The sequence below is a fragment of the Anabrus simplex genome, chromosome 6 (genome assembly GCF_040414725.1).
Source record: "Anabrus simplex isolate iqAnaSimp1 chromosome 6, ASM4041472v1, whole genome shotgun sequence".
Classification (NCBI taxonomy): Eukaryota; Metazoa; Arthropoda; class Insecta; order Orthoptera; family Tettigoniidae; genus Anabrus; species Anabrus simplex.
This window is the reverse complement of record NC_090270.1, coordinates 205,803,476-205,818,295: the sequence shown is the minus strand read 5'-3', so window position 1 is coordinate 205,818,295 and position 14,820 is coordinate 205,803,476. Positions and strand designations below refer to the sequence as shown.

Here is a 14,820-nt window from a genome sequence, read left to right as displayed (position 1 = left end):
ACATGGAAACACCCTGACTACACTAAAGGAGAATGGCAACTGGACCACGTCTGCATGGACAAATACCACCACAAAGAGATCTATAACGTCAAAGTCCTCCGAGGAATAGACACAGGTTCAGATCACTACGTAGTTAAAATTAAAATTAAACTCACTCCCCAGAGGAGACAACAAAAGCAAGCCCTTAAAACTAAAAGAAAAATAGATCCTACCCAGCTAATCAACAACAAAAATTACCAGAAAGCAACTGAAAAAATAAAAATCACAGACAAACTTGAAGACTTAGTACACAACCTTAAACAAATTGCAGAAGACCTAGCTCCAATTAAACCACGTAAAAAACACCAATGGTGGAACAGTGAATGTGATGAAACAGTGGAGAAAAGACATCAGGCATGGCTATTACATCAGTCCCAAAAGACAGAAATATCCTATCAAAAGCTAGTAAAACAGAGAAAAGAAACTACCCAAGTCTTAAGAAGAATAAAAAGACAACATCATAAGGACACCCTGCAGTTAATTGAAGAACAGTTCAGTAAAACTAAATCAAGGGACTACTACAAAACCTTCAGAAAGCAGCTCCAAAAATATGAACCCCCGACCCTACTGATGAAGGATGAAGATGGTAAGCTGGCCCATAACAATAAAGACAATGCAGAAATTCTGGCTAAACATTTCAACAAGCTTTTAAATTGTGAGGAACCTACAGAACTCCTTCATTTAGACACCAACACCCCGATAAAAACATCACCAGAAAACATCAATCCCCCCCACAATAAAGGAAGTCTACCAAACTCTGAATAAATTAAAAAACTACAAAGCGCCAGGAGAAGATCAGACCTTTGCAGAAATCTGGAAATATGCAGGAACCTCAGCAAAAGTTGCCCTCCATCAACAACTTGTCTCTATCTGGATTAAAGAAGAACTACCAGAACACTGGACAACAGCCCTCATTCATCCTCTGCACAAAAAAGGGGACAAAACCGACCCTAATAACTACAGGGGAATCTCTCTCCTAGACATAACATACAAAATATTTTCAATAATCATCCTTAATAGGATAAGTTTACAACTTGAGAAAGAACTAGGAGAATATCAAGGAGGTTTCAGACCCTGGAGGAGCTGTCCTGATCAGATCATGAGTCTTAAGTTGATAATGGACTATAACAGGAGAAGAAACAGAGATATGGTGATAACATTTGTAGATTTCAAGAAAGCTTATGATTGCATCCATAGAGAATCTCTGTTTAAAATTTTAAGACACCTTGGACTACACCCCAAATTAATAAACATGATAAAATTGACTCTCACCAATACCAAGTCAAAAGTGAAGTTTAGGGGGGAAACATCAGAGACATTTGAAATTAAAACTGGACTACGGCAGGGAGATGGGCTCTCACCACTATTATTTAACTGTGCTCTAGAAATGGTAATGAGGGAATGGTTTAGAAAATCTCCCCCCAAAATAAAGATTGGCCGAAAAATCAAAACAAATTGCCTGGGTTTTGCTGACGATTTAGCATTACTAGCAGTGGATATAAAAGAAGCAAAAACCCAGATATCAGAACTTCAAAACATTGCAAATAAAATTGGCCTCAAAATATCATTTGAAAAAACAGAAATTATGCCCCAAAAACCAACACAGCTAAAAGAAGTCACCATAAATGGTAATAAAATCAAAATAGTAACTCAGTTTAAATATCTTGGAGAAGTAATAACACATAACTTAAATGAAAAAATCTCAATCCAAGTAAGAACAAATAGATTAGCTAAAGCACAAAAATTAACATGGGATATCTACAAAAAGAAATGTCTATCAATAAATACAAAAATAAAACACTACAACACAGTTATAAAACCGGAAGCTACATATGCAGCAGAAACACTCTTTTACCTGAATAAACAATCAAAGACTGACAGACTTCAGAAAATTGAAAGGAGGATTGGAAGAACCTGTATCAACAAAAAATATCAGAAAGATGGACAGTGGCGGTTAATACCTAACAAAGTCGTGTACAAAGAGCTAGAACCCATTACAGATACTATGCGTAAGAGGAGACTGGGATTCTTTGGACATATCATGAGGATGCAGGACTCGAGACTTCTGAAACAACTAGTACAACACAATCTCGTCTCAAAAAATACCACAACAGGATGTAAATGGATCAGAGAAGTAAGAGAGGATCTGAAGGAAATAGGCCTTACAACAGAAGACACCAAAAATAAGATAAAATTGAATACAAAACTCAAGAATACAAACCTCCGCTTTACCCTTACACAAAACAAACCAACAACACGCACATTTTCAACTGAGGAAAGGGCACGAAGATCGGAGCGTCTGAAGAAGTACTGGGAGGACCGCAAAGCCCGAACAATCCCTTCAAAGAGACCTGAACGACGGACTGACTAAAGTGATCCTATGTGGTCATAAAAGAAGAAGAAGAAGAAGAAGAAGAAGAAGAAGAAGAAGAAGAAGAAGAAATGCCTACATGCTTGCCTGTTTCCCATTTTGGCTGATGATGACGCAAACACAGCGTCGAAACTAGTTCCAAGTACAAATACATGTTATAAATAAAATATAACTTTTTGTATTGAAAAGGTGGACCGTTTTAAGTTTTTCCTATCATCCTTGTTCAATGTACTTCGTAAACTACAATTTTACTCCTTTTCATAACTCCGTTGTTGCACGTGCTTGCGTCATCTTTTTATAGTAATGGCTAGGCCATATTCAAGGCCGAATGAGGCCGATATCCTTGAATTTTCAGATGATTTAGACAGTAATAATGACCTTCTTTTGCCGAAAGTGATTCCCGTTATGTGGGAAGTGACACGGTCGTAACTGCTCACCGTGCATCGGACCGCAAGGCCCTGAGATCGATGACCGTTACATGTACACTGAATAACTTTGTGGAATGCTTCATGAGTGAATTGCAGCACACACATCATACTGGTATCAAATTATTCAGAATTAAATGTTCTTTCATTCAAGTCTAAGAGTAAAGAAGGGAGGCACAACAATGTCTAATTTTTCTCTCACTGAAAACAATAATTCATTTTTTAAAATTTATTTTCGAAATTTAATAATTTTTTTTTTGGGCTTAACCAACATCAATACGTCCAAGGTATATTCATTTCTGAAATGCTCATAGTTTCCTGTATTAGTGTGATTAATTTTATTTTAATGTGTGTTAAACTCTTTACGTGTTGAATTTTTGTAATTTGCTTTGGAAAATCACAAAAATTAGTCTGAGTGTCTTCGAGCAAACACCTGCATATAGGCTGAGTGCCAAAGGGTTAATGAGATGTCCGCCAAAGCAGTTCTTTCTCAGAATAAGGTTTTCTAAACCAGCTACCTGTCTGTTCCAGGAAAAAAACGCAATGATATTGAATTTATGTCCCACTAACTACTTTTATAGTTTTCGGAGATGCTGAGGTGCAGGAATTTTGTTCCACAGTTCTTTTACATGCCAGTAAATCTACCAACATGGAGCTGATGTATTTGAAGCACTTCAAATACCACCGGAGTGAGACAGGAATGAACCTGCAAACTTGGGCTCAGAAAACCAGTGCCTTAACCGTTGCAGCTACTCAGCCTGGCTTTGGGAAAAGAGAAAAACATTATCTACTACAGTAGTTGGAAATCCTATGTTTGAAACTCAACACAGATAACAAGTACCTTTTCAAAACATTGCCTCAATTTAAACAAAAATGCTACAAACATGACCCAAACAATAAAAATGGTCAAAATAGGCATTTAATGCAAAATAAAAATGCTTTAAAGGGGGTCAGGGACCCATTATTCATACGTATTTTTCAGATTTAAGGTAAATTGAGCTCAGCAGAGAAAAATATGACTTTTCCTTAACATCTGAACCTTAGACATCGTCCTTCTGCTCAACCATTGCCTCTGAGGTTACCAGGTATTCCTTTTGATGTCAATGATTCTCTGTGAAGCAATGAAATCGCTCAACTTCTGGTGCGGTGACTTTAATACGAGTGATGATACTACTCTTGAAACCTGCCACGGCTAGAGCTCTATCAGAGGCAAGATCCTCACACATTTTCCAGTCTCATTAGTTGTGATACAATCAACGAGTGCATCATAAACAGACTCAGCTGTATAGTGCATAAGTCTCTCTTTTAAGTAGCCAGTAAAACCTATTCCTCCTTACTTTTACCAATAAGAACAAATGACACTTCACTTGAAGCAAAGAATATGTTCCCGTTACCACTTCATGATGCATTTAAAAAAAAGGACATTCTTATTTTTCTAATGTAACTGACTCATTCCTATTACAAAGATCGAATGACTTATAACTGTTACCATTACTTTCACCATAAACAAGTCTACTTTTATTAAGAAGTTATTGCAAAAATGAATATCACTCACTGAAAATTTATGAGTCAGTTTTCTATCTTTCCTTCGGACAGGCTTCTCCCATTTCAAGCAAAAACACTACTGTCCTTATGTGGCCTAAAGAAATGCCTACCCGAAGACAATCAGTCATATGTAGATCTACAGTAAGGTACGAAACACGTGAATATGTAGTATCAATACTTCCCGCACTAAAACGCGCTGTCTCCAAGTACAATAATGATGTAAACTACTGTTAATAATACATACATTACATAATACATACAGAGATATCAGGCATACAATGGGACAGTATTTTGACAAGCTCCTAAATGGCCCTAATGAGATCGCTGTTGACAATGTAGGACAGAAAACAATAGAGGAAGATTTCTCAATTACATGGACAGAAGTACAACAAGCTCTACGTAGATGAGAAGTGTTAAATCAGCAGGAGCTGATGAAGTTACAGCTGACATGATTAAAGCTGCTGGTCCACCAGGAATACAGTGGCTGTATAGATTCCTCAGAACAATATGGAAGGATATTGAAATACCTGAAGATTGGACAAAACGGATGATAGTTCCTATCTTTAAGAAAGGGAGTAGAAGGAAAAGTGAAAATTACAGAGGCATTACCCTCCTATCACATGGCCTTAAAATCATGGAGAAGATCACTGAAGCCAGTGTAAGGGATATACTAGAGCCTATTTAAGAAGAGGAACAACATGGCTTTAGGGCATGAAAAAGCACAACAGATCTGATATTTGCTTTGAGGATGTTAGCAGAGAAACACTGGGAAAGAGGAAAAGACCTAATTATTGTGTTTATGGATCTTGAAAACGCATATGATTATGTTCCTAGATCAACTATTTGGAAAAGTCCTAGAAAACTTGGTGTACCAGAGTACCTTATTAGGAAGATCCAAATGCTATATACTAACTGCAAAAGCTGTGTCAGTATTGGAGATGGTCACTCTGAATGGTTTAATACATCCAAAGGACTACAACAGGGAAGTGCCTTATCACCTCTTCTATTCATAACAGTTATGGATACCACTTTAAAGGAACTAAAAGGAAAAGTTAATAAAGATCTTCAGGCTCTGGTGTTTGCAGACGATGTGGCAATATGGGATGAAACAGAGTAGGGAGTGCAAAATAATCTGAATGCATGGTGTAAGAAGTTTGATGATTATGGAGTGAAATTGAACCCATCAAAAACAGTAGATTTGAAAATCAGCAGACATAATACAGAATGCAACATAAAAATACAGGGCCACCAAGTTGAAGTAGTATACCAATTTAGATATTCAGAAGTGTAATGGCTATTAATAATAGAGCTGAGATAGAAAGAACAGAGTAACCAAAGGCTCTAACTTCTACAGTATTCTTAGACACCTACTACGGGATAACAAGGTCCCACAAAGAACAAAAATGATCCTGTACAAGTCATATTTCATTCCCATCCTTACATATTCTCTGGAAACCTGCACACTAACATCAAACGACTGTAGCAGGATTCAAGCCTGTGAAATGAAATGTCTTAGAACTGCCCTCCAAAAGACATGACTTGATCATGTGAAAAATAATGAGGTCCGATTTAACCTAGGTCTAAATGCATCGATGGAGGAAAGACTTAGGTCATCTAGACTTAAATGGTTTGGGCATATTATACGAATGAATAGCACAAGGTTACCATGTGCTTATTTGGAAAAGAGAATAGCAGGTAGAAGACCAGCTGGAAGACCAAGAAGAAGATGGATGGACCAACTGAAGGAAGACGTGAAGAGAAGAGGATGTAATTGGGAATATGTCATGGACAACAAAATCATTTTGAATAGGCAACTTTGGAAGACGCTCGTTTTCAAACACCCTACCCGGCTTGCTGGAAGGGTAACTGATCATGATGACAACTTGCACTATTCACTAATGAATACACAAATAATGCAAACTGCCTAAACCACTCAACGGTGATAACAGAGAGCAATATAAATTCCAATTACTTGGTACAAATGTAATGCGCAATAATGACAAGTCTTATCTGCTGCCAGCAAACAGCGATTGTGCTGCTGCTGGTGTAAGGATCACCACCCTCTTTAGTACGCTTACGGGTGAAAGGAGAAGAGCGCACACTTTTCGTTCTATAAACTGTGACATTGTACTACCACATCGAAGACTTATGATGATGCAAAGATGGGAAAGCACTAGGATTGGGAAGGTAGCGGCCGTGGCCTTAATTAAAGTACAGCATCTGCATTTGCCTGGTGAGAAAATGGGAAACCACGGAAAAACTTGTTCAGGGCTGCTGATAGTGGGGTTCGAACACAAGAAAATTAGAATTAACCACAAACATGAAATGTTTTGGTTGAGTTGAAACTATACTGAGCTGCATACACCCAGCGTCAGTGGGTAGGGTCTGACACATCCCACTCTGACGAGTCTAGTGTCAGACCTAAGACGAAACGCTGGTTAATAGAGCAAACGCCTGGAAAGCCTTACATCTGATATACTGACCTTGTTAAGGGTGAAGTGAGTCCGAGAAATCTCCCGGAGAGAGAACACAACATAGCCAGCAAGATGAAAACTGGGTGACCGCACAGCTGAAGGCCCTGCAGGAGACTGTACTGTAGGCATCATCAGACGGGAATCTTGTTTCAACAATTTCTTAGGCGTGAGTCGTAGTTTATTTCCATCCTGCTGCAAAATTTATGAAAGAAACATCAATGGATTTTCATGAACATAAATAAAAATTGAATTATTAGGAGACCAAAGAAAAAACATGAAGGTAGAGAAAGCAATCACAATTTTCACACTATTCCTCTTTAAACATAGTAACTGATGTAGAAACAAAGTGGTGTCAAAGTGTACAATTCTCAGCAAGCATATACCAGGTCTGAACGTTAATTCCATCTCTCTTCATAGTATGCTTTAGGTGATCATGGCTCTAGCTTTTTGATATCCTGACAATACAGGGTCCAAGTCTTAGCAGCCAGCAAAGACCTTTACCCAAATTACTTCAATAGGATTTTATTGATAATTTTACACCGGCTGTCTAATAACTTTATGGCCCATTTCATTAGCTATTCATTCTAATTGGTACGGTTTCTCCTGATTTTTGAAATGGTGCAGTCAACTAAAGTAACTCTGGGATGGTATCTGCTATTTGTAATGAATGCTATTTTCTAACCATTTGATTATTTCCAACTTTCTGGTGTTCGTATTTGGGGAACTGGCGTTATACATCATTATATGCAACCTTCTTCTAAGCAGCACAGCAACTTACATGTGAACTGCTCATTGAATGTTTCTACATTCATTTCTGAATAATAATCCATATTGACATTGTGATGAATAGCAAAAATCCATTTGCAGTTTGGTATGAAACCAGTACTCTTTGAACCTACATGACATAAGCAACCTTCCCTTTTCCCAAGTGGACCTTCATACCACCATTGCCTTCAGAATCTTATAAAATGTACTCTATACATGATTTTTGAATTACCCAAGTATAATTTAAGTATAATATTAGAGGACAGCTGTCTCCTGAAGATCTTACGTGATGTAGCTTCTTCAGAAATTTAATGCGAGTTGCATCTTCTTATTCCATTAGAAATTTCCTTACCATCATTTAGTTGCCTCTACCTGAAACCAATACTCTTCATTAAGCCGTACATAGAATGCACAGGGCTTTTGTAATTAATGTCTTCTCTCATATCTAATGTAACTTTTTTCTTTATAAGGCATTCACCTACATAATAATAACCAAGTACTGTCCTGTATGCAAAACATTTTGTCCAAAATCATCAACCCATTAATTCGCTTTCGAGGATTGAGAGTTTTTTCTGAAGACTGAAAATCAGATATGATCGCCTGCTGTTTAATAGAAGCACCATCACCGCAAACTCTGGACTGTGTGTGTATGCTACCTGTACTGTAAACCTCAACTGTTAGGCCATTAAGTTTCAGTGAAGTCTGCACTTGCTCTATACTCCAGAGAGGAAAGCCTTTTTAAGAACGTATGTGCACTATCTTCCTACTTTGACTTTGAATCACTCCACGTTGACGAATTGAGAAACCACTTGTGCTATCTTCAAGTGACATTTTTCTATATTCACACAGGTAATTAACATGTTCATCCTGACATGCGCCACTGATGGTAAGTGATTTTTTTAAAAAATTACCTTTCAAAAAAACGTTCCTACGGGGCGAGTTGGCCATGCGGTTAGAGGCACGCGGCTGTGAGCTTGCATTCGGGAGATAGTGGGTTTGAATCCCACTGTCGGCAGCCCTGAAGATGGTTTCCCATTTTCACACCAGGCAAATGCTGGGGCTGTACCTTAATTAAGGCCACGGCCGCTTCCTTCCAATTCCTAGGCCTCTCTTATCCCATCGTTGCCATAAGACTTATCTGTGTCGGCGTGACGTAAAGCCACTAGAAAGAACGTTCCTTAAAAGACGACATAAGATTTTTATACAAACAACATTGTTTCTCACATGAACCCCCTTGTTCAATGGTCAGTTTGCGCATTATAACAGTTTGAGACATTTTACGCACTTTACACGACTGCATTTGGTAATCACATGGCGATCTCATGCCGTCGTGTGCCACGTTTGGTACATGCAATTTCATGGTCGTTGAAGTAATTTTGAAGCTTTGTAATCAGATATTGAAACTGATAGTGACCTAATAATTGTGGTAGTAGAATATGAGGAAGAACGAAGTGATCAAGAAAGGAGTGACGGCGATCCAGTACAAACAGGAGTAAGTGCTATTCATAATGATAATGTAAACAATATTTTGGAGTGGACGGACCTGAAAGCCTCGTGTGGGGAATTTCCTTTTTCCAGACAGCCAGGGCTGCAGTATAATTTGGATGTAACAGACCCTTTGACAGTATACAGGCAATTTTTAGATCATGAAACCTTAGACATAATTGTTTTAGAAACTGACAGATATGCACAGCAATACGCTGCCTCCAGAAGAGCAAAAAAGATGCTCACCAATAGTTAAATGGAAGGACTGCACGAAAGAAGAAATGAAGAAGCTGCGCCTTGAGTTTTTATGATCACGGACATTTGTCCTCTTCTCCAAAGAAAAATGTACTGGTCTAACAATCCTATGTATGGAAATGGATTATATGACACCGATTTGACACCCTGCTGAAATGCTTGCATTGCCATAACGAGGAACCAACCATTGTTGAACCAGGCCTAGCAAAAATCAGAACCTATGTTGTTACACTATGAAAGTCAATTTGCATTGGAATTTCATAAATCAACTTCATTATAACTACACGAAATTTTGTAATCTTGTTGCTATTAATATAGCAGGTGAGAGCATTAACAAAGTGATCTTTAAAATCTCATAACTCAGGCCAATATAGTTTTTCTTGGGAGAGAAATAAGTTTAAAAGGTGATAAAAACAATCCAATCATAACGATTGTTTTACTCGCCAAACTAACTCAGGAATAATAATAATAATAATAATAATAATAATAATAATAATAACAACAACAACAACAACAACTTTAGTCCCCACGTAACGATTTTCAGAGACGCTACACAAAACATACTATGAGTTATCGTACGAAATTAAACATTATGATAATAAAACGCATTACTGCCACACCTGTAGATATCCATTTGCAAAAAGCTTCCCTGTTATTTATTTTTAATCTTCCCGTTGTGCAATTTCTGGCACTATGCGGCCACTTGATAGCAAACCTAACCTACACAATGTGGTCTCTCTTATCTCATTTACAGCTGTTCATGTAAATCCTGATGTGATAACACCAAATGGGAATATCAGGGACCATCTCCAGAAACCACTTGGGAATTGATTCTCGCTGTTCAAACTCTATAGTCTGGAATGAACCCACAGTATAACCCCAATTTTGCCATTAATGCTTTCACGGCCCGTACTTATAGACATGATGCTGTATAGACTTTGGGGCTTATGCTGTGTCAAGAAAATAAGGTGAAATTCTTAACGTTTTGCAGAAAACTGTGCTCTGTGTACTCAGAAGAAATCTCGACTGACCATGAGAAAGGCTTCTTAAACAATGACCCTTTGAAATTTTGAACGTTATATTAGAAGTGGAAATGGTACGTTCATTCACCACCAGATGGCCCCCAGGACATGGCACAACGCTAGCGTTCGAAGCAGAAGCTCACCGAACCCTCACAATCGGACTAAGTGGTTTGCATAACGTGTTCTGCGTAACATATGACATAGACAGGTGTAAGATATAGACACAAGCCTGGAATGAAACATCTGGCGAAGGGGAACGTACGAATTTGGAAAAAACACCGAGACGAAATAACAATAGTGAAGGGTGCAGGGAAAGGAACTACCTATGTATATTTTTAATGGCTGCAACCAGGTATTACTTAATTGATAGCCGGTGTCCCTGTTGAAATTGTTAGGATTTCTACGTATTTCCACAGCTTCCCGTATAATCCTGGACCTGTAGTGTCAAGTGTTGGTAAGAGCTCGAGCATCTTGGAACATGACATCATGACCCGATGATAGAGCGTGCTAAGCTATTGCCGATTTGTCTGATTGGTTGAGACGAATATTACGTTCATGTTCTCTGATACGGGTAGAAACGGACCGGCATGTCTGTCCGATGTATACCTTACCGCACGTACAGGAAATTTTGTATACCCCAGGATGTAAAAGGGGGGACAATTTGTCCTTGGTTTTACTCAGACTGTGAGCAATTTTAGTGGCGGTGCCAAACACGGTTTTATATTGTGTTTGCGGAGGACCTTGGCAATTCGATCTGTGGTGTTGTGAATGTAAAGCCTATGATGCGTTTCGAACCTACTGTATGATCTCCAGAAGCCAACCTACATCTATATGGCCCATACAACTAATTCGGTTACACAGTACTATAGTTTCATCTTCCCTTCGCCGAAGCTATTTAGATTACACTCACTATAACATTATAATCAAAACTAAACTTCCTCGCACAGTGGCGAGTTGCTTTAGTGTTTTTAATATTCATCATCATCATCATCATCATCATCATCAATGTCCCACTCCAGTCGCCCGGGTGTGGTTAGCAAGCCTCCTTCACTCCTTTCTGTCCTTCCACTTTTCCTGCTCCATTAATTCTGCCACATCCAATCCAGCTTCTCCAATGTCCTTCCAAATCTGATACATCCACCTTCTTCTCGGTCTTCTAACTCTCTTTCCCTTAACTTCTCTTTCCAATTCCCGTCTTGCTACCTGTTCCTTTCCCATTCTTTTTACATGTCTGAAGCATCTCAGTCTTGCTTTCTGTATGTTCCGTACTAATGGTTCTATATTTAGCTCTTCTCTGATTTTAATATTTTGAATTCTCTCTCTTCTTGTCTTTTTGACTGATGTTCTTAAAAGTTTCATTTCTACTGCTTGGATCTTACTATCTTGTCTCTTATTAGTTGCCAGTGTTTCTGGTCTGTATGTTACAATTGGTACGAAATACTTTTTATATAATGTTAATTTTATTCTCTTGAGTACTTTTGTCATCCCATAAAAAGCTCTCCGACTTGATAAAACGTTGTACCTTTACCTAGTCTGTTATTAATTTCAGGGTTGATTTCGTTACTTCCATTAATAATGCTACCCAGATATGTAAACTGTTCTACATTTTCTAACCGTTCTCCGTTTATGTTCACTTGGCTCCTCTTTTTCTCTTTTCCACTGTACATGACTACAGTTTCCTTTTTCCTAATTACCATTTCAAACTCCTTCAGATTTTCATTCCAAATGTCCAGTCTCTTTTGTACTTTCTTTTCTCCCTTTCCCCAAATCACCATATCATCAGCAAATACCAAAGCATTCACTTCATCACTACTGATGCTCTGTATAAAACACGTTTTATGATTTCATCAATCAATATAATAAACAAAAATCTGGATAACAGAAAAGTTCCCCGAACATTGGACCACAGCCATAATCCACCCACTCCACAAGAAAGGAGATAAAAGCAATCCAGATAATTACAGAAGTATCTCTCTTTTAGACTGCACATACAAGATTTTCTCCAGAATCTTATACAGGAGGATCAAAGAGAAACTAGCTTACGACTGCATCCATAGACCTTCAATGTTGAAAATTGAAAGAAATTTTGGGCTCCATCCAAAATTAATCAAATTGATAGAACTCACCTTAACCAAAACTAAATCAAAAGTCAAGGAGATTGCTTGTCACCATTGCTGTTCAAATATGCCTTGGAATATATAATGAGGGAATGGTACAAGAGTAACCCAAAGAACATCCAAATTGGAAGACCCAAAGACAACATAAGTTTAAATTGCCTAGGATTTGCCAATGATCTTGCTCTCTTGTCCAACAATATTCAGGAAACCAGACAAGTTATTATATCACTACAGGAAATAGCACAGAAAATTGGTCTTGGAAAATCTTTTGAAAAGACAGTAATCATGTTCACTGAACCACCACTCATAAACAAAATTGCCATAGGAAACCAAGAAATCAAAATTGTAGATAAATTTAAATATCTGGGAGAAATCATAACATGTAACCTCAATAAAAAGCCAACATGGCATAACAGAATAAATAAATTGACCAGAGCACAATGTCCCCAAGAATACCTACAACAAAAAGGGCCTGTCAATAGCAACAAAATTAAAACATTACAAAACAGTCACTCAACCAGAAATAACCGCAAGCGAAACCATCTTCAAAACAACTAACGCTGCACAAATAGACAAAATACTCAAGATAGAGAGAAGAATCATTAAAACATGCATCAACAAATCATACCAAAAAGATGGACACTGGAGAGTAGCTTCTAATGAAACAGTCTTCAAGGTAATAGAACCAGTAATGAGCACAATCAGGAAGAAAGGCATTTAATTTTTTGGACATCTAATCAGGACACCAGAGAACAGCATCATCAAGAGAATAGAAAAATTATGGAATAGTAAGTACAACATTACGTGGATTACAGAAATCAAGGAAGATCTGGATGAACTACAAATTACAGTGGACGACCTAAGAAACAAAACCTACAAAATCAGAAAACTGACAGACAAGCAAACCAGACTGCAAACCAGCTTTTTTTTTGCTAGGGGCTTTACGTCGCACCGACACAGATAGGTCTTATGGCGACGATGGGATAGGAAAGGCCTGGAGTTGGAAGGAAGCGGCCGTGGCCTTATTTAAGGTACAGCCCCAGCATTTGCCTGGTGTGAAAATGGGAAACCACGGAAAACCATCTTCAGGGCTGCCGATAGTGGGATTCGAACCTACTATCTCCCGGATGCAAGCTCACAGCCGCGCGCCTCTACGCGCACGGCCAACTCGCCCGGTCAAACCAGAATCAACAAACAGACAACAGGAAGGGTGATTTCCGATGAAGAAAGAAGGATAAGATCAGAGAGAATGAAAAAGTACTGGGCTGACAGGAAACTGAAAAATTCTTTGTATAAAGTAGGCTAGAGTGGTCCAATTAAGGAAATAAATAAATAAATAAATAAATAAATAAATAAATAAATAAATAAATAATGGCGACGGTGCACTTCCTTGCTTGAGACCTTTTACTCTCATGATACATTTTTATCTTGTTAATGACTTTGGTACATTCCTTTTCAGTAGGCATTCCCATACATGTTTTCTCTTAACTGTACCATAAGCATTTTCCAAATTCAAAAATACGAATATGATTTCCTTGTTCCTTTCCAGATGTTATTCCATTATCGTTCACACTGTAAATATCAAGTCTATTGCTGATCTGTTTGATCTAAAGCCATATTGTTCTTCCTCTAACTGTGTTTCTATTATATCCCTCAGTCTTTTGTTATGACTTTCTCCATTATTTTTAGCCCATGTGATAAGAGGGTTATACCTCTATAATTTTCACATTTCTTCCTATTTCCTTTTTTGAACAGTGTACAATGCTTCCTTGTTGCCAATCTTCACGTACCCTTTCATCCTTCCATATGGCATTGAGGACTCAGTATAGCCATTGTAGCCCAATGCTTCCTGCTGCCTTAATCATATCGGCATTGAATTCGTCTTTTCCACTACTTGCTTTACCTTTGGTCATTGCTTCAACTGACCTTTCAAGTTCCAACCATGTTATCAGGTTCTCTTCTTTTTCTCCATCTATTATTTCCATTTTCTTATTTCCATCTTCCTCCGATCAGTCATCCTCATCATAAAGTTTTTCAAAATACTTTGCCATCACCTTCTGAAGATCCTTTTCGTCATGTACTATGGATCCATCTTCCCTCTCTAATGCCTTGATTTTTTCGTGATTTATTCTTTCAATTTTATTACTGTGTAAAACAGTTTGATTTCCTTGACTATCTTGCTCAATTTTGTTGGTAAACTCTCCCCAAATTTCTCCTTTTCTTCTTTGATACTCCTCTTTACTTGTAGTTTCAATCTTTTGTATTCTACATGTAACCTTTCTTATCTTATTCTCATCCCTCTGATAGTTTTTTTTTTGCTTT

General features: G+C 37.9%; 1 protein-coding gene across 1 annotated transcript in view; it reads right to left on the bottom strand.

Annotated features, from left to right (window-relative positions):
• The window catches only part of LOC136875936 (anillin-like), a 332,763-nt gene that overhangs the window by 65,743 nt on the left and 252,200 nt on the right, over positions 1-14,820 (bottom strand). The window contains exon 18 of the mRNA XM_068228263.1: positions 6,864-7,043. Coding sequence (XP_068084364.1) covers positions 6,864-7,043 — 180 coding nt within the window. The remainder of the gene's footprint in view (positions 1-6,863; positions 7,044-14,820) is intronic.